Source organism: Pelodiscus sinensis, chromosome 26 (genome assembly GCF_052426305.1).
Source record: "Pelodiscus sinensis isolate ZL-2025 chromosome 26, ASM5242630v1, whole genome shotgun sequence".
NCBI lineage: Eukaryota > Metazoa > Chordata > Testudines > Trionychidae > Pelodiscus > Pelodiscus sinensis.
This window is the reverse complement of record NC_143077.1, coordinates 2,211,374-2,237,160: the sequence shown is the minus strand read 5'-3', so window position 1 is coordinate 2,237,160 and position 25,787 is coordinate 2,211,374. Positions and strand designations below refer to the sequence as shown.

Here is a 25,787-nt window from a genome sequence, read left to right as displayed (position 1 = left end):
GCCAAACTACATCAGAATTCAGAACAAAGGCTCAGCAAAGAGCCGTCTAAGAAGGCCCATTGGCATGACTGAAAATGTGCAACGTAACGTTATCGATAACTGACACGATGATTACTAATTGTAAACGAACCATTGTTCGCACAGACTTTAACGGGATTTCTGTGGCTGCAGCTGTTCGCACAGTTGACGTTTGCATCATAACTGGTCAAATCCAGCTTCACGCGGGCATTCAGGCTGTCTGCTGTCAACCGTACGGCCGGGCGCTGGGGATGTGGGGGTGCAGGAGTCAGGGCTGGGCTGTATGAAGGGCTCAGGGCAGGGGGTTGGGGTGTGGGGGGTGCAGGAGTCAGGGCTGGGCTGTATGAAGGGCTCAGGGCAGGGGGTTGGGGTGTGGGGGGTGCAGGAGTCAGGGCTGGGCTGTATGAAGGGCTCAGGGCAGGGGGTTGGGGTGTGGGGGGTGCAGGAGTCAGGGCTGGGCTGTATGAAGGGCTCAGGGCAGGGGGTTAGGGTGTGGGGGTGCAGGAGTCAGGGCTGGGCTGTATGAGGGGCTCAGGGCAGGGGGTTGGGGGGTGCAGGAGTCAGGGCTGGGCTGTATGAAGGGCTCAGGGCAGGGGGTTGGGGTGTGGGGGGTGCAGGAGGCAGGGCGCTGGGGATGCAGGAGTCAGGGCTGAGCTGTATGAAGGGCTCAAGGCAGGGGGTTGGGGGGTGCAGGAGGCAGGGCAGGGTGCTGGGGGTGGGAAACAGGGGTGGCACGGGGCGGGATACCTTACCTGGCCGAGGCTGGGCTGCGCCGGGCAGCAGTGGCCGGACAGGGGCTGGCTCGTGGGCCGTACGTCTAGAACAACAAATCCAATCCCCGCCCCAAGGAGCTTCCAGTTTCATTCCGCGATGGAGGGTTCGCGTTCCTCGAGCCCCTCTGCTCCCAGGCGTGTTACCAGCCCTGCCACGTTCACATCGGGGGTGTCGGGTCCGCGAGAGGTGAAGGGACCTGCCCAGTGACAGTCTGGGCGAGGTCGGAGGTTCCTGCCTCCGGGGCCAAGAGCCACGTCCGTGCGCTGGGAGCAGGGGTCCGGAGCCCGCACCGGCGCTGCCCGGCTCCCGTCCAGGCGCCCGAGAGCCCCGGAGCTAGTCGTGGTCGGTGCAGCCCGGCAGCCCTGACAGCGGCCTCGCCCAACGCGAGTCCAGACTTCGCGGCCGGACGTGCAGGAGGCAACGGAGCCCCAGGGGGCCGGCGATGCCGTCAGCGCTCCGGAGGCCAGGTCTCAGGCGCCTCCAGGCCGTGGGTCCCCGGCGCGGGGCGCTCCCGCCGTCCAAACCGAGACCCCTTCCGCGGGATTCTTCCCCTGGGCTGGGGGACAAAGTTTGTCCATGGAAGCAGCCAGGACCCCTCCCCCCCATAACCCAGCCTATTTGGAGAGACCTGGCCAGCCCCCCCCCCCCCCGGGCAGCACAGCGCCCCCCGGGCCGAGCAGCCCCTGGCGTTCCCTGGGCCCAGGAGGGGGAGCCGGTTGACCTGCCCCTTGTGCGTTTGCAGCTGGGGAGAGGAGCAGGCGCCGCTGAAGTCCCCACCCGGAGCTGGCTCCCCTTTACCCGGCGGAGCTGGGGCGAGGGTTAGTGCCAGGGCTGGCAGTGCCCTCGGACACGGCTCCTTGCCAGCCGACTTCCTCCCGCAGAGCACCCCCCCCAGCTCCCAGCAGCCCCCTGGGCAGGGCGCACAAGAGTCCGTACCACCCCGGACCCCGAGTCCCGGCAGCTGAGTGCTCGGCCTGGGGGGGTGAGTAGAGAAGGGGCGCCTCTGGTTTTGGGAGCAGGGGAAGATACCAGGACTGGGGAGCTCTGGAGGCTCCCCCCGGGCCCGTGCTACCCCCCGGGCTGCAGCACTGAAAGGGAAAGCCGGGGGAAGGCGAGAGACTCGGGGGAAGGCGAGTGCCAGAGTGAGCAGCGGAGAGAGACCAGAACCCAGGGGACCCTGCGCGATGCCCTAGGGGATCAGCGGCTGTCGCAGGCAGATCAGCACTGGCGTCCTGCCCTTTCCAGGCACCGTCAATGAACTAAACTAGTCGAGGACGAGCTTGAGAGAGAGAAGTGCGGCCACGGACCACGTGGCTGGGCTGTGTTTGTAACCCGGCTTCACAGGGCCCCTCAGAACAGCTACACCCCATGTCACAGGCCCCGTAACGTTAGCAGAGGAGTCTCCTTCAGCTGGAAAAATAGCAGGCACCAGTGTTTCCTTGTGCAGCCGCTCTGGAGAGATCCCCTGATTTGTAGAGTGTCCACAGCTAGATTTTGTTTTGACTGGTGGTGCACATGCTCAGTGCACATGCCAAAATTTAGTCCACACATGTATGAAAAAAATTAGCAGGAAGGTTGGTCGGCCCCTGTACTTCTTGAGGACGGTTCCTGCAGTTGCCTTGAAGGCCTGAGTGGGCAGAGCTCGCAGAACAGAGACTCACCCCTCACATTCATTGGTGGGCAAACGTCTGCCTAGGGCGTTTAGGCACCAAGCCACCGCAGCGGAGGGCCTGGATTCATTCCAGCATGGAGCCGTGTGGGAGCTTTGGCTGTTTCCGCACAAACGTGGCCTCCGCTTGCCTCTCCCTCGCGTCGGCCGCACGCTGAGCCTGCGCTTTGGAAGTGGCTGCAGCCGCTCGCCGCCTGGCTCGCCTGTCCAGGGAGGGATGCAGAATGGGGCTGCCAGAGCCCCCCACGCCGCGGGAATTGCACCCACCTCACTAGCCGGGCGACCTTTAAAGCTGCAGCTGGCTTGTGGCCAAGGAGCCGCAGCCGAGAGCCGGTTGTGCGGCAGGCGGAGGCTCGGGGGGCCCTGTGGCGGGAGCCCACACGCAGATAATTGTGCGCATCACCTGCTGCCTCACAAGCGGGTGTCTGCGTGCGCTTGCCGACGCCCGTCTCCAGCCGCGCACGGTCCCCAGGGGCGTTTGCGTCTCCTAGCAATCGACGCCGCAGGCTCCGTTTCCTGACACGAGTCCCTCACATCAAGTCGCTGCCCATCAGGGCCCGTCGGGGAGGCGGAAAGGCCGGGGGCGGCTGCACGGCCCAACGTGCCTCCGCGGGGGGCTGGCTTCGCGCCGAGAGCTGGAGCTCTGTGGCCCATGAACCGCACCAGCACCCAGGAGGGCAGGGCTTTCCGCGAGGCAGGTCTGCTGGCGGCCCCCCTCTCCGGCATCCAGACCCAGGGGGCCACAAACCCCCAGAGATCTGAAGCTCCCGTGGGCGGCAGAGGAGACCTCGGCGCCGGGGGCCAGTGAGCTCCGCGAGGGAGACAGGCCGGCTTCGACCAGCAAGCCCAGGGGGAGAGACGGGCCCCGGCGCGGAGCAGGGGACAACGAGCCCGCCCAAGCCGGCGCTTTGCTGGTTTGTGTTTGGCCCCCCGCCTGACGGGCCGGTGCTGACGATGTGCCAGAAGAGCCGTGTCGCGAGCTGGCCGGGGCGTCGCTTCGCCCCCCCTTGGCCTGGGATTGGCAGCCAGTCGGCCCCGCCTCCTGTGACTGGGGTGCGGGTGCCCCCTCCCAGCGGGTCACCTATAAAAGGCCGGTTCTCCGCCCACCCACACAGACCTGGAGCAGGGGCACGTTACCCGCCCCGGCCCCGCGGCAGGGCCCCGGCAGCCCTCCAGGATCACGCTGAGCGGCGCACGCCGGGGCCGCCTGTGCCGGGGCCTCGTGCTCTCTTCCCACACGCTGACTCCACTGGCTGCAGCACGGCCCCGACGACACCGGCCACCCCTGCCTGGGCTGACGGGCCAGAGGGCCCAGCCTGAAGGCCTCTCCCCCTGGCCTGGCTCTACCCTCACCGCCCCTCGCTGGTTCCCTGCTCTCCCCTGTACCAGGCCCAAACTCCCGGATCTCCAGAGTCCTGTCCCTCCCCCCTTAGCACCCTCTGCCTGCCCAGGGGCTCTCCTGCCCCTCGCTCCCCTCCTGCCTGGCTCGGTGCCGCTTGGACTGAGCCGTGAGGCCACTCACCCCAGGTGCCCACGGAAACCGGCCAATGCAGAGCAGGTGGCAGGGACTTGTTCTCGGAGCCTGCGGAGCAGGAAAACCCTGGGGAAAGGTCTCCTGCCCGCCTGCCACCACGGCCAGGCCAACCTAAATCCAATGAACAAATGGCAGCTATAAAACCCAGGCCCCATCCAACGGACCCGCCTTTCCCACCCTCTGCCGGCCGGGTCTGGCACCAAGCAGAGGTCTGCAAGCTCAGAGCTAGATCGGCCCTGCGGATACGCTGAGCCGGGAAGTCACGCTGCCCCGCGAGCCTGCTCCCACAGCCCTCGCTGCCCTGCTCCTGCTGTCAGAGCCAGCCAGGGCCTGTGTGCATGATCCACGGCCAGCGCTTGGATCACAGAGACACCGACCCTTCGGCTGGATCCGCTGTGCACGTCCCTCGTGCACCACTGGACTACAGCGGCCAGGCTGTGCAGACTGACAGGCAAGGTGACTAGTGGGGAAGGCAGCAGGGGCTAAGTCAGGTTAAACAACCATGGAACACGGATCAGACTGAAAAAAACAAGGAGAAAAACGTTCTGTTGTATCTTGGCCTCTCCTCCCTCCATCTGTTCGTCTGTCTGACTGGGATCTTCCGGAAAAACTTCTTCCCACGGAGCATCCACACTGCAAAAGTGCCTCAAAAACGCAATCTGCTTTTTCGACAGAGCGGCCACACTGAAGGGACGCTCCCTTGTGTCAGCTGATTGCTATGGGCGGAGCGACCACCAGGACACCTGTGCTGCTTCCTCTTCTTCCAAAAGAACTCCCTCCTCCCCGTCCACATGCTCTTTTCCAAAGGAGCTCTTCCGAAAAAAGGCTTCTTCCTCGTGGAACGCGGATTCCCAATGTCGGGAAAACCCCTCTGGTCCTTGGATTTTCTTGCGGAAGAACGCGATTGCAGTGTGGACGTTCAAGTTTTGGCGGAAAAACGGCCATTCTTCCAACAAAACCCTGTAGTGTCGATATACCCTCGGGGGCAGGGCTCTTCCCGCTTTGCCTGTCGGTGGCAGAGGCAGGCCGAGGCCTGTGGCAGGACTTTGCCAGAGAACTCTGCATTCGGAGTGTGAACGCTGGCGAGGAACACGCCCGATAATTCCGGAGCAGAGACTCCCTCGGCAGCGACCCCCCTTCGCTTTGTGGCAGGCTCCTGGTCTCTAAGTAGCGGTGCCATGTCGAAGTGCAGCGTGAAGTCGGGCTGGGAGCACCTGGCTTCGTGCCACAAACCCGCACTCAGACCATGGCTCCGTTCCTCCAGGGTCTCCCCCAAGTGCCTCGGCAGAACTCCGGCTGCCCTCCGCCGGGCTGCTGCCTTCCCTCCCCTCCCCCCGTGAGCCGCCGTAAATCACACAAATTAAAAAGGAGGGGCCAGAAGGCATCCAGCTCGTCTGCTTGCAGAGTTCGGCTTTTTTCTTCTTCTCAGTAAATGTTTTGCTGCTGTGGGCGAGTCAGGTGACATCTCATGGGAAAGCGAAGCCTTCAAGCTTCGAGGGAGAGAAATTCCCTCAGAGACGAGTACGCACAAGCCCTGATGCCTGCTTTAGGAGGCCACCACATTAATACTTAGCACTTGCCCAGGACTCTGCACCTTGCAAGTGCTGGACAAAACCTTTAGCTGCTGTTCCTAGCAGCTGGGCACCGCCCCGGCCGGTAAGCAACTCGCACTCCCACTTCTCAGCGAGGGAGACACAAAGGCGAAGCCATTTCCTAAGGCTCACCAGGAGCCAGTGAAGGGGCTGAGATTAGACATGAGAAGTTCCTGGCTCCAGCTCTAGCAGAAAGGCATTTAACACCCCGACCAGCGTGGGTGTCGTAACAACGCATTTGCAATGGCAGGTCTATCTGCAGAGTCGATAGAACGCTCAGGACTAGACTCCCCGTAGCTGGCCCCCGCCGCTGGACGCTTCCAAATGCCTCTCTTAATATGAATTAAAAACAAGTCCCCATTTCAAACCCTGGCGTTACGGAGAGACACAAAATGCAAAGCGGGCGCGACACACCTGCGGTGCGTGGGACACTGCGGGGCCTGGTTTATCTGCACTCAGACTAATCGCTGGAGAACATGCACTTGAAAAATGTTCTCACTGCGAACCAAGGGAGCTGCTGCATTTCTCACAGCAGCTTTGCCCACCCAGAATGAGCGTTAAGGCCCCCCTTCTGAGTACAATCCACCACCAGGCTGGCCTTCAGAGATTTTTGCTGATCGAAGCCAGTCCGTTTTTTACATATGTACACACGCTACTCTACAGAACATTTAACAGCAGACGGGTAGACGAATGGCAAAGCATGCTACTAAACTCAGCTCTGGCTTCAATTCCTACCTCTGCCACAGACTTCCTGTGTGGATCTGGGCAAGTCACTTAAGGTCAGATTTTCAGAGAGCCCTGTTTAAAAAAAAAGTGAGTTTTAAACATTTTACCTGTTGAACGTGTGTTCGTGTTTCACATTTGGACTGCCTTGTCTACCACAGGGGTTTCTGGGCCCTCTTGTGGCTATTTCTGAAAAAAGTTAATTTCCTTTCTGCAAATTTAACATTTCCAGTAAAACCCCATGTTGTTTACATGCCACATTCAGATCCAGATGCAAATTTACTCCAAATTCAGAGACATTCTGAGCTGGGATTTTGGTTTGTGCTAATCTGATAATCTCCTCTTATTCCTGAGCACTTCTAGAACATTTTTCATCAGAAAATCTCAGTGTTTTACAGATTCCTAATAGGGGAATTGTGAGGATGGGTTGAGCAATCGTAGACTCATGTTGCGGATGGGGAAACAGAAGCAGAGCATGACCGTACGTAGGATGCACAGGGAGTCAGAAGGGAACACAGAGGTTCAGCACCCCCAGAGTGAGCTATAGCCACTGGGCCAACAGCCCTGTAGGATTGTGACGGCGCGTTGGGGTCCCCGCCTCCTGCACCCCCGAAATGGCACGAACAGACTCCCCCAGCCAGTAGAACAGAGGGGGTTTATTGCCTCTCCAGGATACAGCCCAGCACAGATGTCATCAGGTTACAGGACAGGCCTAGGATGCCTCAAGCCCCCCTTGATATGGGGGGGGGGTCTCGGCTTCTAAACCCCCCAGCCTGTTGCTGAGGCTGCTTCCTCCATGCTCCCAGCAGGAAACTAAACTAACTCCCCTCCAGCCCTGCCCCCCAGCCAGGGCAGCATCCCCCTCCCTTTGTTCCTCCTCATGGGGGGTAGCTGGTCAGACAGGTTTGGAGCCCCCTTTGCATAATGACCAGACAGCAGAGGCCGCCCCAGCCCTAGTAAGGCATCCCCACTACGTCACAAGGATCAACATTAGATTCAACATTTCCCACAAGCAGGGATTCTCTAAACCACAAGGTACAAAAAGAAACATTAGAAAATGGCTCCGTTTCAGTCTTTTGTCTGAAAATCTCAGCTCTCAATAGTCTTGCCAGCTAGCGCATTAAACTGGAAGACCAACCTTTCCACGGCAGGCCGTCGGTCTCCCCGGCGTGGGGCATTCTGGCCCAAGGAGTGGAGAGTTCAGCGGCTGAAACCGAGACTCCTTCTTTTTGATATTTTCTGTGGGACGGGGGACAAAGTTTGTCCTTCATGGAGGTAGCCAGGCTACCCCCACTTGCCCATAACCCCGATATCCAAGCCTCAGTTTGGAGGGCCCTGGCCAGGCCTCTCCCAGACACACAGCTCTCCTAGGATAGTGATAGAAATGCAGCCGTGTTAGTCTGGTGTAGCTGAAACGAAAGACAGGACTATGCAGCACTTTAAACACTAACAAGATGGTTTATTAGATGATGAGCTTTCGTGGGCCAGACCCACTTCCTCAGATCAAATATTTATGGGTCTGGCCCACGAAAGCTCAACATCTAATAAACCATCTTGTTAGTCTTTAAAGTGCTACATAGTCCTGTCTTTTGTTTCCGCTCTCCTAGGAGCTGAGCAACCTGTGGCTTTCCCGGATCACAACTGCCCTGGGTCAGGTGACAGGTTTCTCTGCTGCCAGATGGAGTTGGTTAACCTTTCATTGAGAACGAGGAGCCTTGTGTGTGGACGGGTCCAGCCGGACAGGAGAGCTCACAGACAACTCTACGAGTAAATCTTCTGCCTCATCTAGACCCTTCCCAATTTGGGAAGCAATTCGAGATTGGTTGGGATTAGTCCCAGTATGCTACCCTTCCTTCCCATGGAGATAATCTATTCATTGGTGTTTGAACGAAAGTCTTAAAGTTCCAGATGGTGGCTGGATGCTCTAACTCAGGGGCAGGCAATAAGTTTTGCTGGGGGGGAGGGGTGTCACGCCAAGATTTTGGAAAGTGGTCAAGGGCTGCGCTTTTCTGTGGAGACGGTGTGAGGGTCTAGGATGGAGGCTGGGAACAGAGGAGCGCACGGTGTGCAGGAGATGGTGAGATGTCTGAGAGGGAGTTTGGGTGAAGGAGGGGGTGACACGGAGGTGCAGACTACAGAGGATCTGGGTGGTGACCTCGGGCAGGGGAATGGGGTGCAGGGTCTGGGAGGATGTTGGGGTCAGGAGAAGATTCTGGCCTGGGGGAGGGGGGTGCAGAGCCGGGGAGGGAGTTGTGACCTGGAGCAGGGGGGTGCAGAGAGTTTGGATGATGACTTGGGGGAGGGAGTTGGGGTGCAAGAGGAGCTGGGGTGACAGAGGCAGGTGTCTCCTGGCCCGCACCCCCAAGGTAGGCCGGGCTCCCTGCCTGCTGCAGCTCCAAATCGCTTTAAACTGCAGGCTGCTCCCCCCACGTGGCTCTCAGTCCCGAGACAAGGAAGAGACTTGCGCTGCCCTCTTCCCCCAGGCCAATCTCTTCAGCTCCTATTGGCTGGTTGTTTCCAGCCAATAAGAGCTGAGGATTGGGCTGGGGGCAGGGAGATCACATGAAGCCCCCCCACACACACCCCTGAGCAGAAAGCTGCTGGATTCCACTTTAAACCCACTGCAGCTGTGTGCCTGAGGGTCCCAGCAGGGTGGTCCATGGGCCAGATCCGGCCCCTGGCCATATTTTGCCCATCCTTGCTCTAACTGAACTGTTGAATGCACAATGAATGTATCAACATTTTCTGGAAGCAGAACCTTTCTTTATTCATGAGAATAAGACTCTGTAAGGTATCCTGCCTAGTCATTTTGGTCAGCACTTTGGTATCTGCAGTTACAGACAGACAATTTATACATCTTTAAATTCTACAACTGCTTGCAACCATTCTATGTAGCATTAAATTATTTCAGAAGAGACTAATCAGAAACAAAGCTATTTAGAAGGAATTCTAGGTCAGTAACTGCTTGGAAAATTAAGATCTTCCTGAAAAGTCTAAAAAAATGGAATGACTGTCTGAAAAGAAGAGCACAAAGAGATCAATTATTTAATTAAGATTGTTGAAAATTAGGATACAGTAGCAAATATGGCAGAATACACAGCTCAGGTTAACAATTATAAAAAGAATGGGAGGCGCTGAGTGCGCTAATTAATTTACTTGTAAGAATCCCTTTGCTTTGTTATGGTGTTGAAAGATGATCTGGTGAATTTGAGACTTCCCAGACATTTGCCATAGAAAACTTGTAACTGGATTTTGTCCCAATGGACTGCGAGATATTTTTATAGGATCCATGAGAACTGGACTTTGTCGCAATAGATCAATAAAAGAAAACAAGAGAATTTGGATCTTTCTGCAAGTCCAAGGCAGTTGATGTCAAAGTTGGTCTGTTGGGTTAGAAAGTGACTATGTTTGTTAGACAAAAGAGGCTTAGGTTTATTCTTCAGGGGCACTACATAGGAACCTGAATTCACCGCAAAAATGCTATTCTTGAAGCATTTCCAGATACTTAAAGGGAGAAGAAAGCATTTATCTACTTAAAGCTTTTATTTTATGTAACAGAGCCATCATCATCCAAACTCAGATAAACTCTAAGGGAAATAACTGTATTTTAATTATCCACGAAGGATCGTAGATATACGATTGAAAGAGAAGAGGAATTTTCTGTATGCAGTAATGAGGATTTGCTGAACATGACAACATGTCCCTATAACTGAGTCCAAGTGCCACACACAGGGAATATTATACCTAAATGAGCCACTTAACTTTCAATCTGATTGGATAGAGTTCTCTCCCAACCCCTCTCTATTAGAAATGATTTGTTCGACTGCATTTGTGGCATTGCTGCAGCATATCAAAGCAGCTCTGATTCAATTAAGAAATAAGGCATCTCAGATTCCCTTTTGTCATCTATTATACATTAATTAGTATTACAATTTGCTTCAGTTCTCACTTTTTTTTGGGGGGTGGTTCAGTTTTAGAACTACTAACGCAAAGTAAGCGTAGTCTTAAAGGCAAAGAGCCGCCTCCTCTCCCACGCAGTAGGAAAGCAGCACTTGTGAGATCAACATGGACGCGGGGAATGAACTTCGTGACGTGACTAGTAGGTATGAACTCCCTGCTGAAAGTGGCCATGCTGCCAGGCTATGCCACGAGAACGCTGGCAGTTTGCTAGCCTCTACAGGCGATGTCAAATGAGGTGGATTTTCTGGGGGGGGGGGGGGGGGAAGCCTCTGTCACCCTATGTGGCTCTTGGTGCTAATCTTGGAAAATCTCATTCTCCATAACAATCCCAGTAAAAATAATTCAAAAAAGGCAGTGTTGAGTACAGGAGCCCTGGGTCACTGAATGAGTTCAGCTCTCAACATCTTGGAGCACAACAGCCCCATCTCTACCCACAGCGCTCACCCATCATGGCAAATACAGAAGAGCTAGCTAGTTAACTGCAATCCCACTCAAGGAAGCAGTTTAATAAGGGATGATTGGAAAGCAGGGTCCTTTTGGCTTTAAAACCAGTCTTGTACCTAGATATTAATGTGATCGGCCCATGAGAATCGCCAAGATGAAGATTAAGCACCTTTCCAACCCACGTCGGCCATCAGAAGAAACACCAGCTTTTCAACATTAAACGTTTTTGCGAGGCCCCAACGTTAAATTGGATAGAAGTTTGCTTATGAAGTTCCATACTGCCAGGTTTGTAAAATAAGGTCCTTTTCCAGCTTCCCATAAATGGCAGTTCAGCTGAACTAATCACTCCCCCTCGCCCCCACACTCATATTCCTTAGGGTAATCTGTTTAATGAAGTAGCCCTGAATTCATTAAACCTGATTCCAAAGAGTTTAAAAAAGGGAACTCTAATTTATCTTAATAAAATTAGTTGCAATGGCATCTCTGACATAAGGAGGATAATTTCTCTCAATTTACAGTATAAAATTATGTATTTTGTTGAGAGTTCATTTAATAATTCCATCACTAAAGGGCTCAGCCAATACAGTGGTATGCTATAAATAAGGTTGATTATGACCCTTTCTTCATGATTTGGTTTCCAAGTATAGATAAAGTTTTGTTTGGAAGTGATTAGCAGTTTTGGAAAAACCATTACATTTTACATAAGCAGATCTCTATAAAGTTATTTACCAAGTGCTAATTCCAAATGACGGTCAGAATCTAAGCCCCTTTTAATTACTTTAATTCACAGCCTATTTGCATGTTAGTCTTACAAATACAATTTATGCTCAACCATTAAGATATTTTCCTCTTCAAGTAGTTGAGTATTTACAGCACAAAGGTTGGTCAAGGTAAGTTTTGAATGTTTAAGTGATCTCATCCCATTAACCCCTCTTATTTTGGTTAAATGATATCGCTGGCAAGACTTCTCCAAACAATTTCATCTTTCGTAACTAATTATTTTAATCAGAGTGATGCAAATTATCCTTCACAATCACCCAGAAGAAGAATGTGGAGAATCCATCTTTCACTGCAGTGGAATGTGATTTTTATCATCACAAGTTTACCTAGAGTAAATAAATTAAATTAAATTAAATTATAAATTAATGGAGATTGCCTATCTCCTAGAACTGGAAGGGACCTTGAAGGTCATTAAGTCCAGTCCCCTGCCTTCACAGCAGGACCAAGTACCATCCCTGACAAACTTTTGCCCCAAATCCCTAAATGGCCTCCACAAGGATTGAACTCACAACCTTGGGTTTAGCAGGCCAATGCTCAAACCACTGAGCTATCCCTCCCCCCATAATTATTGATAAGTGTGTATATTGATAAGTGTGTTTTCTTTGCGCACTTTGGGAGAAAACGCCCTAAAGGAAAGACACTTTCCTTACGGGACTATTGTATGAAAAGGAAAATGGATGAGACTCTTCCCCAAGAAATGAGAGAGGCGTATTGGCATTGCAGACTATAAAGCACCAAGGTAAGTCTCTCTGAAGAGGCCTAACCACTGAGAACCAAAGTAAGATCTGGAGCGTATGCTCAAGTTTGAGGGGCCAAAGAAGAATTTCCAAACGAAGCCCACCTCAACAGCAGCCAAAATGGGAAGATGCAGGGCGGCAGGTTCCTCAAGAAAAAGAAGAAAGGCAGAAGAAGAGGTCTTAATGTAGAAGAAACTAGTCCATGGGTGAAAGCAACTGAAGATCCAATAGCAAAGAATCCCCTCAAGTAGATATATCCAGAAGCTGGGATTCGTTGTCTGTCATATCTTGTCCTAGATGAGGACGATGATTATGCTTCAAAATTTTCTACATGTCAGGGAAGGAAAAAGATAGGGACTAAAGAAGTTTCAGCAGCAGTTGCTTCGGTCTGCCACCCAACCTCACAGAGCATGTTGTTATGATTCTAAAGAGATAATGATTAAAAACCCTCCACACACAAAAGTGACATGCTGGGTTTATACAGCGTACCAGGGATATCTGCTCTTCTTTCTGCTTCATAAGCGTGAAGTCATACTGCACAGATGAATTCTTACCTGGAGTGCCAGAGAAATAATGTGCAAAAAGATTAATTATCAATTTAAGAGAACTCTTTAAATAAAATGCATTCCTTATATTAGGCAAATCATGTCAGTTAAAAAAGCAAAGTTTCTTTTTTTATCTGCAAGAAAATGTTTATTCTTTGTAAACCCCACAGAAAAAATAATGCAGCCAAGACCAAGTATTTAACGAAAGTAGTGCCCAAAAGGCAGCAAAATAGGGGAACCTCAACACAAAGTCAGTGACAATATTTCATGTTTTGCACAAAGATGAAAACCTATGACATTTCTGAGTAACACTTGTATGGTGACAATTACACAAGATGATTCAAAAATGCAAATGACAGCAACATGCACAGCTGGCTAAAGCTAGAAGTTTTATCCCAAAAGAATATCTGTGATTAAAATGATGAATCTTTAATACTTCTATTGTATTGATTTTCTTGTCCTACTTCATTTTTTAAATGAGGCAAACATTCCAATTAACATGAAACCTTTAATTTTTTTTTTAAAAGAAGAACTTTGTCCTTCCAGAGTCCACTGCAGGTTTGCAAAATCATGTTTGGTTTGTCATTTTGCTAGTTTCTAATACAATTTTGCTTCCCATCCCTCCCCCCAAAAAACACTTCAAAAGTTGCCAGTGCAAACACTTTCTACCAATGTATAATATACATTTGAACTTAAATCTTTGTGCAATTTATGAGTTGCTTTTTAAAACTCTTTAAAACTCCTTGGCACAACAGCTGAGAAATATTCAATTCCATTTAAGTGGTCAAATACAAGTTGTTGTAAATATAAATCACAGCTGAATAAAATAAAAACCCAGAACTGCAGCTTTTATTAGCCAGCTTTACAGTCTTTTGTATACAGTACATTGCACAGTTCCGCCTTCACAATAACGCTTCCTATATTAATATTGTGCCTTCTCTGATGTATTACAATCAAGGCAAGTTACAGAACACTGCTGATTTTGTATCAAAATAAACAGAAGATGTAACCGTGGATTGTAATGAACATCCAAATTACCGTGAACAATTTGCAGTAGACTCTGTAATGAGCTTGATCTATAAGCTAGATGACAGTGAAGGGGGAAAAATAGTTTAAACTATCAAGTTTCCTCTTGAAATTGTCTTCTCCCAAGGCACTGTGAACAAGACTGTTAGCAATTCTCAATGACTAAACACACCAATGGGAATATTTATATTTCACACAACGACCACCATCACATCATCTATTCTCGTTACTTACTCTTTCCCTTAAATGATGCCCCTTAAATTTGTTTGGTCCTTTCAGGGGAAATCAAATTATTTTCTGCAACATCACGTACCTTTATTTAATACAGCTATAAATCAAGGCTTTGTTAGATTATTTAACCCTTTCACTCTAAAAACGGAAGAATTTTCATCATCGTACCTTTATGACTTTGATTTGCAATTTTAGGTTGATTATTAAAAAAGAAAGGGTTCAGAATCAAGCAAAGCCCTGTGTTTTTCAAGAGGAAACCATGCAAGAGTACATAAAAAGGCAAAAATTGGCTACTTGAAAACCAAGAGTTGTTTTTAATGCATTGGCCAAGAAAAATAAATTGCAAAGTTCTGTGAGGTTTTCTAAAAATTTACAGGAAAAACCGATGGGCAGTTCTAGCCAAATATTGATGTTCTTTTCCCCCTTTCTGTTTAAATGACAAATACAGTCTCACACAATACAATTTCATCTTGACTGCAAGAGACACTCCTGTGCGATGCCTTCGGTCTGACAAAATTGTTGGGCAAAAAGGAAGTTGGCATTCATTTTTTCAAGGGTTGATAAACAGAGGCATTGGGGTCAAGTCCAGAAGGGCTGGTCTCCACAAATTTGGAAGAATAATGTGGGGAAACGGGACTCAGGGTGCTGGTGGCTGCACTGTATGTTATGCTGGGCATCACTGCCATCACTTCTGCTATCCTCTGTTTTAGGTCCTTGATTTCCTGGTCTTTCTGAATAATTTGCCCTGGAAGAGCAAAGAGTGTCACTTAGAACAAGCAGCACATTTTCATCTACCCCTGGCAACCCATAGACTATAGTTTGAGAAAAGCGGAGACTTAAACCGATCAAGCAAAACAATCAAAGGAAATTCAGGGCCCTAACACCAACTAGACCATCCACACAAGAACTGGTTTATTAACACTGAACAAAGTTAATGCAGGCTTGTACTCCTTCATAGCTACTGCCAAATTTTAAACTATTAGCATCAGTAGCAGACATTTTCAAAACAAATGTTATTTATCTTGATGTCTACACTTTGGCAGCTTGCAGTTCACTAGCACCCAGATGGAATAAGACTGTCTACTATTAAGACAGTCGTTTACTTTTTATTTTTAAAAGGTTCCTATTTTCATTCTCCATTTTTTTAAATAAATTCCTCTGAAAAATGTGAAGATATTGCTTTACCTATTTTAGGTTTAGAATATTCTGACTATAACCCCAGCCCATCCCCACCTTCTCCCAAAAAACCACTCATAAAACCACCCCACAATGAAAGAAACCCAAAAAATATCTACTTGACTCGTCAAAAAGTATTGCTGGAAGCAAATAAGTTTCTGCAGGGATGCTCTGATGAATGTTACATGAAAAATCTTATACATTTTTGCTTCCTTGTTTGCACGGTAAGAGTCAAGTAGCTATTAGTACAGGTCTTGGAATGGGCTGGTTAGTTGACGTTTTGCTCCCTCTGCTGGCTACAGTGGCAGACTACAACTAGACACATCTCAAACAGTCTGTCAGTGGTGGGCAACCAGGGTTCTACGTGTGGCCCATGAGACATTGTGTTTACCATTGCTCACGCATAGGATACCCAGATTCTGCTGGGTCCAGCCACATAGTTTCTGACACGTGGGTAAAGCCAGGGCAAGTGAAGTGAGGTGCGTGTTGACTGCACGCAGCAGTGACTGGGAGCCGGGCGCTCCCATTGCGTACAAAGCGCTGCTACGGTTCAGTGTACGCACCTGGCAAATCCTAGATACACAAGCACAGGGAGCAAAATCACCGTCTCCGGGGAGACCGTCTTGGCTACGACAATTGTGCAGCCCCCTGGGATGGAGGAAGGCCACTCATGCAGCACACTCCCTTGCATAAGTTGCCCATCACTTGGTCTGTTCTTCCCCACTCCTCAAAGGTATCATGGTGGACTCCTCCCCCTGCCCCAATAACTAGAGAATATTTTCCACAAAATAATTAAGAGGAATTAAAGTAATTGACTAAATACCCTTAAAAAAAAAAAAAAAAGACACACAAGGTGGGTGAGCTTGAAGCAACTTCTGCTCATGAGGGAGATGAGCTTTCGAGTCACACTGAGCTCTGCAAGGCAGGGTGACGACTTCTTGCAGAGACCTGAAGAGCTGTGTGTGGCTCAAAGGCGTGTCTCTCTCACCAACAGAAGTGGCACCAGTAAAGGATATTAGCTCACCCACACTCTCTCTAGTATCTGGGAACCACTACATTGCATAGAACTTTTTTAAAGCTTTTTGTTGTTCTGGTTGGAGATAGATTTCTACTGTATGAGGAACGTATTCATCCAGCTCCCACTAACAAGCACCAGTAACCAAGGATTTTATTGTCTTTGAGTCAACAGTAGGGGGAATTAGGTGAATCCTTTAGAACATTCAATCCAGCCCTACAGATAGGCCAGAGTAATCCTGACAATGTATTTTCTAATGTTTCAGCTCATAATAAATAGTAGGTGAATGAAACAACTGCATTTACCTTGGGCAATCTCCAGCTGCCGTTTTGCATCTCCTAATGCAGAGAACAGATCCAACTTGATTCTTGTCTCTGCACTCAGGCTGTTCTCTAAGTGCTGTGTTTTATCTTGCATGGCTGAAAGTGCTGACATTAACACCTCAGTATCCTTCTCATTTTCCTTGTATTTCCGCAGTTCCTATCAAAGTAATTAAGACAAAAATGCTATTCATATGGACTTTAAGCAGGAGATGTATAGCCAGGTCTTTCTCCCTCCCCCACGTCCTAGCACACCACTGAGCCTAGTGCGCTATCGAATGGTAGGTAATTACTGCCTGTGATATTATACTGTTCTTAATTACACATGGCTTTGTCCAAGTGAATAATACTATACAAGCAGACTGCAGCGATGTGAGAAAAACCTCTCTGGAGCTCATTTCCACCCTGGAAGTGCCAGTGGGAGAGCTGAGTCGCTCACTGTGGAACATGAAGAACCAGGTTTGGGATGGAAAAACAGAATCCCCCAATGGAATTTTATATAAAGGACTTTAGATTGTTATTTTAGTCAATGTAGCTAAATGGGCACCAAAAGATCGGCTCCCACTATTGCCAGCTTAAATCAGTGGTTCTCACCCTGGGAAACGTGCCTCTAGGAGTATGCAGAGGCTCCAGGGGGTACATCAACACATCTAGATTTTTGCCTAGTTTTACAACAGGCTAAAGAAAAAGCATTGGATGACTAGTTCATACTGCTCGATATACTACTACACACTCAAATGTAAGCACAATATTTACATTCCAATTGATTTATTTTATAATTATGTGGTAAACAAGAAAGTCAGCAATTTTTCAGTAATAGTGTGGCTGTGACACTTGTATTTTTAGGTGTGATTTTGTAAAACTGTTTAAGTGAGATGAAATTTGGGGTACACAGGACAAATCAAACTCCTGAAAGGGCTACAATAGTTGAGAAGTTTGAGAACCAGTGGTTTAAAGTGACACTGGGTAAATATAAAAACAAGGAGTAGTTCTGCAGCACCTTAGAGACTAACCAAAAGGTACAGAACCATGAACTTCAGTGGGTAAAACCCACTTCAAATGAATTGGAGTGGAAATAACAGAAACCAAGATTTTATATATAAAGTTACAGACTAACATGGCTACCCCTCTGAGATTTTTTTTTAATGAGTAAACATGGTACGTTGAGCCATTTCAGTTGCTCAGGAAGAATCAAGATGTAAATTCAGCCAGGAAGTGATCTGGGCTTTGTAATTATTTCACAAGTCCAAAAATCAAATACAAGAAAAAAATAATTACTTTGCACAAAGACAACCAATCAATAAGGCTGGAAATACAAATATTAAAATTTCACAATTTTTTAAAAAAGCTGGTATTAAAAAACCTAGCGTTTTAAACAGAGAAATTGGTGGGTAAGAAAAAACAGAGGAGAAATTCTGAAGTGCTGAGGCAACAACAAAACTTCTACAGAAGCAACAGTTTGAAACATAACCCTCCCCCCACAAACCAGTCATTGTGGGTAGCTTCATAGAACACTAGAACTAGAAGGGACCTCGAGAGATCAAGTTCAGTCCCCTGCATTCATGGCACCAAGCACCGTCCAGATCATCCCTGACATAGGCCTAACTAACCTAAACATAAGAACGGCCAGACCGGGTCAGACCAAAGGTCCATCTAGTCCAGTGTCCTGTCTGCTGACAGTGGCCAATACCAGATGCCCCAGACGGAGGGATCACAACAGGTAATCCTCACGTGATCCCTCCCATCACCCACCTCCAGAGAAACAGAGGCTAGGGACACCATTCCTACCCATCCTGGCTAATGAATGGAGGCTAAACCTGCTCTTAAATATCTCCAGTGAAGGAGATTCCACAACCTCCCTAGGCAGTTTATTCCAGTGTTTAACCACCCTGGCAGGTAGGAAATTTTTCCCTAATGTCTAACCTAAACCTCCCTTGCTGCAATTTAAGTCCCTTGCTTCTTGTCCTGTCCTCAAGGAGAACAATTTTTCTCCCTCCTCCATGTAACACCCTTTTAGATACTTAAAAACTGCTCTCATGTCCCCTCTCAGTCTTCTCTTTACCAAACTAAACAAGCCCAGTTCTTTCAGCCTTCCTTCATAGCTCATGTTTTTGAGATCTTTAATCATTTAAACAACTACCTGCTTTTTAAAACAAACATTATATGTGCAACCTGGAAAAAGCTCACAGTCAGATCTTGAAGATTAAAGAATGTGTCAGAAGATAGAATATAGTAAAAAAAACTAAACAAACCATATATCAAAGTTAAGCATCTGACATACAAATTCTCAATTCACTATCTGACTGTGCCCTGAGAAGCATGTGTTTTAAAGGAAAAACCTCACTCATTTGAATCTTTTTACTTAGCCTTGTTACAAGCCAGATAAACGAGTGCAACAAAAAATTAAAGAATAAAATATTATTTCAGTTTTGCTTTGGCTGTACTGTATGTAATCAGCACAGTTTCGCTGCTTTCCCTTCATATAATTAGTTTTGGTTTGTGTGGGACTTTCAAGCAGCAACAGGGGAGAGGAAGACATTTCAATGGCAAACCATTGACCGTAAAAACAGAAATACCAGGTAGGCTCATGGACAGATGTAGCCTCATAGGGTGCTTTCAAAGTTTGAAATCAACTCAGTCTGTTCCTTTCAGCTTTTTCACTTTTACCAAAAGTTATTTCATGTCAGTTAGAAGGTGTTGTGCAGGCAAACTTATTCCTTAACTGGGAAGAAGAATCTTACAAGGGTGCCAGGGCTGACAATGTATTCCTACACAGGGGCATAGAGGGTTAGCATTTTGAGTTAGCTTACCTGAATTAGCTGGTTTGAGGGAGGAGAGAATCTACAAGTACATAACGAGGTGGTGAGGAGGGTAAGAAACTATTACTAATCTTCTTCACCCCCAAACCCTAATGTTAGATGGGCACAACACATCTGAAAGGTTCAATTGTGCTAGGAAGGTTCACCAACTACACTGAGGGTTGAAGCACTCAACACGCTGCAAGTCTGAGCCCAGAGTGCCTTCTCATTACCTGAACTTTCATTTCTAGTTCTCGTATCTGGTCTTCTTTCAGCTTTATGTCAATTGTTAGCTTCTTGCATTCTGTCTCCAGCTCTCTGATACGATTTCGTAAAGTTTCAGTGCATTCTCCTCTGTGAAGGAAGTGTTATCATAAAAGGGAGTGAAACAAAGGCAACTCTTCTGTTAGTGTCCCTGAAAGGTTCAGATCAGTCACGTTACTATGAATATTGCTGAATAAAATTAGAAAGGAGAATAATGTTTTTTTAAATGACAGACTTTCCTTCATGAAAGTAAGACAAAAGGATGAAAAATCATTAGCCAAGATTATGCCTGAAACAAAGAAGTTTGAGACATTTGTATGTTCTGGAGAAGAGAAAAAGCAGGAATTAGTATTTGAGATATTGGGGGCCTTAATGGATTCAGCAGTGCCTTTCATTTGGAAATCTCAAATGCTTTCCAACTATTTATCTGGTCACATCACCAAAATGCATCCAACTCTGGGATGAAGGATGGTAACCAGCCTGAACATGACACCTTGGGTACAACAGTGGAGGTCTGAGGTAACGAAGAAATTTTGGCCATAATTTCTAGGGCAAACCTTGGTTCATGTAAAAAGTACTTTAGGGTCTTTCATATCCACGCAGAACAGGTAGGGACCCCCCCCCCCCCACACACACACACTTTTTTTTTTTTTTTTTTAAAGGGATGCACATGACACAGGTAGTACAATGACTCTGCATGAAACTGATCAATATAAAGCATAAATATTTATCAGGAATCACCATCCTGTGAATTTACTATAGCAGGATGCTAATTTAGCATCCACAACTACATGAGAAACATTTCCCTCCCAATGCTTTTATGCAAAAAATTATATAAACTAAGATTCTGTATCATGATATACATTTGACTTCCTTCTACCAACAAAATGAAATCAGCTCCCCGCAAATTTCCTCTTTATGTAGAAAAGAAAAAAAAAAGGCATTTCAGTGACAATAGCTATAACTCAACTATATTCTACAATATATCATTAACAGGACTTGTTTTCAAGCCTTAGATATTTTGATTCTCCAGAATAATGAAAAACAGACTTTAAAGGTTGTTTCCTAGTACGGGTGAAGAGAAATTACAGATAGGACACTAATATAACTGTTTTGTCTAAAAATTGTATTTCACCCATTAAATTGTTAGCTTTGTGTTAGAGATGAAAGTCTCCGTTATTGTGAGAAGGATTTTAGGATACCCATTTTCATGTACTTATACAGCACACAAAGTGATTTATTTCTGGACACTTGAATTCATGAAGACAGGTCTACTGGGTAGTCATCAGAATAACAACACTGTTGCTGAAATGTATGATTTTGTTTTATGGCACAAACTTATAATTTTGTGCTAGCAGCTCATGAAAGTGCAAGCAATTTAAATTAAGGCAAAGATCTTACTGAGGAGTTCCCCAGATTTGCCTTTTTCCTCTAAAAAGCCTTGTGCCAAAGATCTTTCAGGGCTGCCCTGAACCGTTTCACTAGCTTCTTTCTTGCTACCTGAAAGGAGAATCTTGGAGCAGACCAGGTGGCCGCTCTCCGAGATGCTATCGATACCATTCATGGCGGCAAATGGTGATATGATACCGTTGGCATCTCCCATGACAACATAACCCAATGCTGAGCACATAAATCCTTCAGTGAGCCCTGCAGGATTGGACCTTCATAGACTAAGTGCATCATCTTAGTGACTCACTCAACTGCCACTAGCCCAAAGAGAAAAAGTCCTAAGTGATCAAATATTTACTTTTAGCCCATCTCAAAGAACCTGACAAAATGCCACCACTTTTCTTCCCTGCATGACAGATCACTACACAACACATTTTCAATGAAGATGGAGTAGCCCCTGCAGTTGCAGTTAATTGCTTTGGGCATTATCTATTCCACCCCACACTTCAGCAAGCTAGAGACTAGTTCTATTTAGCAAGTTACTTCTTCAAAACCTAATGGGAGCACAAGTAGTGCACCACTGAACCTCTGAGCAACAGTGCTTTCTTGAATGCGTGCAACAATTACCTTTGCATTTTTTTTCCTGAAGGTAAAAGCCCTATTAAATACTCTAACATATGCCAAAGGTCAATATTGAATTACTTTTTAAATACAAAACCAAGTTCTTATAAAAAGAGAGATAGTCATTATGATAGCATTCTGCCAAAGGAAAACATACTAAGATCAAAATAAGTGAAAACACATTGGTGTTTATTTAAATATTTTAATTTTTTTCAGAATCAATTTACAAAAACACAGAAATAGTCTTACTTTCAAAGAACTATAAAAACCCTAAAATAAAAGAAAGCCCCTTCAAATAAAGGAAATATAGTGTTAATTTAGCAAGTCTGTTATGTTTTACAACTTAAAGGGGCACCGTCAACAAGAAATCTGGTAATTTAAAAATAGCTAAGAGAGTCATTTTTACATCCATCATCATAGGTCTCATGCCAAGTCCCTGGCAATCTTTTGTCGCATGACAGTTTTTTATTTTTAATTATGCATTTCTCTTCCCTTTTGCTGTGTGAAAGGGGCCACAACTGACAGGGCAAACTGTGTATTCAGAGGGAACTTTAAAAAAGCTCACACACAAGAGGTGTCCAATGCATCAATGTAAATGAAGCAAATACATCAGGGAAAATATTTTGCCCTTTAATCTTGCAATTGTAGAATCTCTGGCCCCAAGCTTGCAAGTCGTTTTACATGGGTGAAGCCCATGCTTATATAGCGCCTCACTGATTTCATGCTCCATGTATTTGCACGGGACTGCTGTGCAAACCAGTTGCAGGTTTGGGGCCTTAGACACCACTTACAGCTTTACCCATGGCTGAAAGAGCACACAAAGTGAGATCTTTACGTTGATGGTGTCTCTTTAATACCTGACTACCAATGGACAGTACCTTGCTTTTGCAAGTGGACTAGATAATGATGTGAAGCCTTTTCAGTTGCTGCAAAACGGTGACTAAAATAAAGGTAAGTACCTGGTAGCAGCAGCAAATGCAACAGCACGTGCAGCAGTTGCTTCTTCCAACTTCTTCCTTTTCTTTTCCTCCAGCAACTGTTTTTCTACAAAGGTTCGTGCCTCTTGCTCTGCTTTCAGTTTTTTCTCCAACTGGCTGATAGTTTGCTTGTCTTTTTGTTTCATTTGTACAGCATTGTGTAATCTGAGGAGTAATAAGCATATGCTTTTAAAATAGATTTGGGTAATTTTTTTTAAAGTGTAAAAAGGTTCTTCTATCGGTTAGGCCCCAAATTAGTCTTTCTGGACCTACTGCACAGTGCTTCCAGATGTCAAACGGTCTTTTAAAAACAAGATAGCCCTTTACCAAAACAATGAAATGACACGCCAAGAATCACAAGGCAATTAATGCCACAGTGCCGAGGACAGCCTCCATGGTCTCTGCAGCAGTATACATTGGTAAAGCCCTGAAAATCCTCCAATATCCTCCAAAAATGCAGCTCATTTTTGCAGGTATGGATATGGATGAGGATACACATTTTGTGTCCAAGCAGGGCGCTATACATTGGTCCTGTTCTAGGAGGTGCTCTGTGCCTTCTGGCAGGATCATGAAGATTCTAAACTCCTATTGGCAGGGGAGTTTAGAATAATTTTTTACAATGGCGGTGCTGAAAGTGGCAACCATGTATTTGGTTGTTATTACAACTTCGTGAATGGGGTGCTGCTGCCAATCTTGTCAATGAAAAATGCCCATTAACTTGAATAGATGCATGATATCAGTAAAAAAGTCAAGGAAGAAAAAGGTCTGTTTGATGTCATCACCATTGGGGGAAAAAATAGGAGGAAAATTCTTATTGGATAGAGATATCTGTATGGAGAAGTTTTCAGACTTCTAAGAGGTTACTACAAAAAAGAGGGAATAAAATGAATTATATGACCTTTAAAGCAATCTCTTAAGACATTTCTGTACATATATTTCCAATGTAATTTTAAGTTTAAAAGGAGAAAGGCAAAATTAAGTCTTTTAATTCTTTGGAAACCTATATTAATTTATTAAATCTAATTCTCATGTGCCCTGTATTGCTTGCAGAGAGCATGAAATACCTTTAAGGTGAGGACAAGAAATGTTTATATGATGGCCAATTTTGAATAGTATAAAAGCTTGACTTCTTGATTGAACATGTTTTTTTTTAAAACTTACTTTATATTGAAAAATAGAGGGCAGTTGGAAAGACATTACCAATTTCACTAGGAGTCTAAGAAATGTGTCTCCTTCAACTAGAATTGAAAACGATTAGGCTACACTTGGAAAGCTACATTTCTACTTACTAATAAAACTGCTCTATGATTATTCAATTAGATTCCTTGAAGATACAGGGACAAGCTCTGCTCTCTACTCTTCTAGATTTGAGTGATGGGACCATCAGAGAGATAGCAAGGTAAACAGGATTTCCCCAGAGTCCAGGTTAGTATGCTGCCAGCCGTTAATAAAACAAAACATGCTGCAATTGCCCAAGTTCATACTCTATACACAGTTCTGTAGCAAAACATACTTGTTCTGAAGCAGCTCATTTTCTTGTCGGAGCTGTCCAATTTCAGTTCGAATTCCCCGCTCCGTGCTAGTCAGAGAACTGATCTGACTACGCAGCTCCTGTTCAATTTGCCTGCTTGCCTGCAGGTCAGCCTTTAACTTTTTAATATCTTGTTCCAACCTAAGATAACGAGAAGCATTTTTAAAAAAGAGAATTAACTGTAACTCCCCAACCGTCCCAAGGCTCAATTTTTTATATTAAGTTTTATGCACTTTAAAAAAAAATATATATATATACACACACACACACACACACACACACACACACACACACACACACACATTCGGTCAATAACATACCTCCTGAAATTCCATTGTGTGTAACCCCTGCCTTACTACACCCTCTCTTCTTTATCCTCTGTCCTTCCCTGCTATTTTAGGTGTAATTTAGGTTGCAAGCAAGAATCGGTTAGTTTTATTTTCCTACAAACCACCATAGCACACCTATGATACTGAAGAAAAATATAAGTCTCCTTAAGTATAGCCACAGACTAAATTATGTGGGGTATTTCTGATACTTTTACATTGGAAGGCACAGAGGACAATGCTCAGGAACTATCTTTAAAATGCTTCATACCTATTTTCTTCAAAAGAAACAAATCTCCTTTCCCTTCCCATACAATATAAACATTCATAATTGTTTCAATAATTCTATTTCTCCTGCAAAAACAGAGCATGTGTTTTAGCTTAGTCTTCCAAAGCACTGCGATGCTGTAACGTTAATCTTACACAATGATGATTTCTCACAGAAGAACTGAAACCTGCAAATCTGAAAAGTGCGAACACTGACACATACATATAAACCAATGTTTAACCTTTGTTTGGCCAACGTTTGCTTTGAAGTTACAAATGGCTCAAATTGCAGCATATTCGTATTTTTCATCTAAAAGTTAATTTCTTCTTAAATAATTGTAGCCCATAGAACAAAAATACAAGATGTATTTAATAAAGGTTTTATAAAAAGAACAGTTTCACAATCCAACTGTTCCATTAGAAAAAGAGTGCCTAGAATACCTACTTGCAATCTGTTAAAGGATAAAAATACTAATCTGCATTCTTAATAAAAATGTAATTCAGATTTATATTTTTCTGTGCATGTGATCATTGAAAATACACAGAAAGAGAGATATACATGAGTTACCAGAAATTTAATTTTAATCTTTCTTGACGAGATACCTTCTGCTATACATTTTATGTTTATAAATAATATTTCATAAGGAATTGCCTAAGCTGAAATTAAAGCATATGAAACAAAATAAAAATGGTCTAACAATCACACTCCTTATGTTAATATGAATGAAGCATCAGATTATGGATTTAAATGTATTCAGATTTTCTAAAACCTCCTTTGTGCTTTAGACAATATCATACTGTACACGCTAATAAAAGACCACCTCTGACAAGGATAAGAATTACATACTAGTTAAGATGGAACTAAATATAGTTTTTAATTACACGCATGTAATTCCCATGTGCTCAGTGGCAATCCATGACGAGTTTAAAAAAACTTTAAACAAGGCTGATCATAGGAGGTTTCCATAAAAGTTGTGTGCATGATTAACGGACGTTCAAATATTTAGAGTTAGAAAAATCAGTAACTGGTGAACAGAAACTGAAGCAAACAGACCCCACAGAACAGGGGA

General features: G+C 45.9%; 1 protein-coding gene across 1 annotated transcript in view; it reads right to left on the bottom strand.

The window, feature by feature from the left end:
* Positions 1 to 12,897: 12,897 nt before the first annotated feature.
* The window catches only part of MACO1 (macoilin 1), a 52,554-nt gene continuing 39,664 nt past the window's right edge, over positions 12,898 to 25,787 (bottom strand). Inside the window, exons 7-11 of the mRNA XM_075908991.2 lie at positions 24,107 to 24,265; positions 22,576 to 22,758; positions 19,576 to 19,696; positions 16,530 to 16,704; positions 12,898 to 14,778 (exon numbers count right to left, since the gene is read on the bottom strand). Coding sequence (XP_075765106.1) covers positions 14,576 to 14,778; positions 16,530 to 16,704; positions 19,576 to 19,696; positions 22,576 to 22,758; positions 24,107 to 24,265 — 841 coding nt within the window. The 3' untranslated portion in view covers positions 12,898 to 14,575. The remainder of the gene's footprint in view (positions 14,779 to 16,529; positions 16,705 to 19,575; positions 19,697 to 22,575; positions 22,759 to 24,106; positions 24,266 to 25,787) is intronic.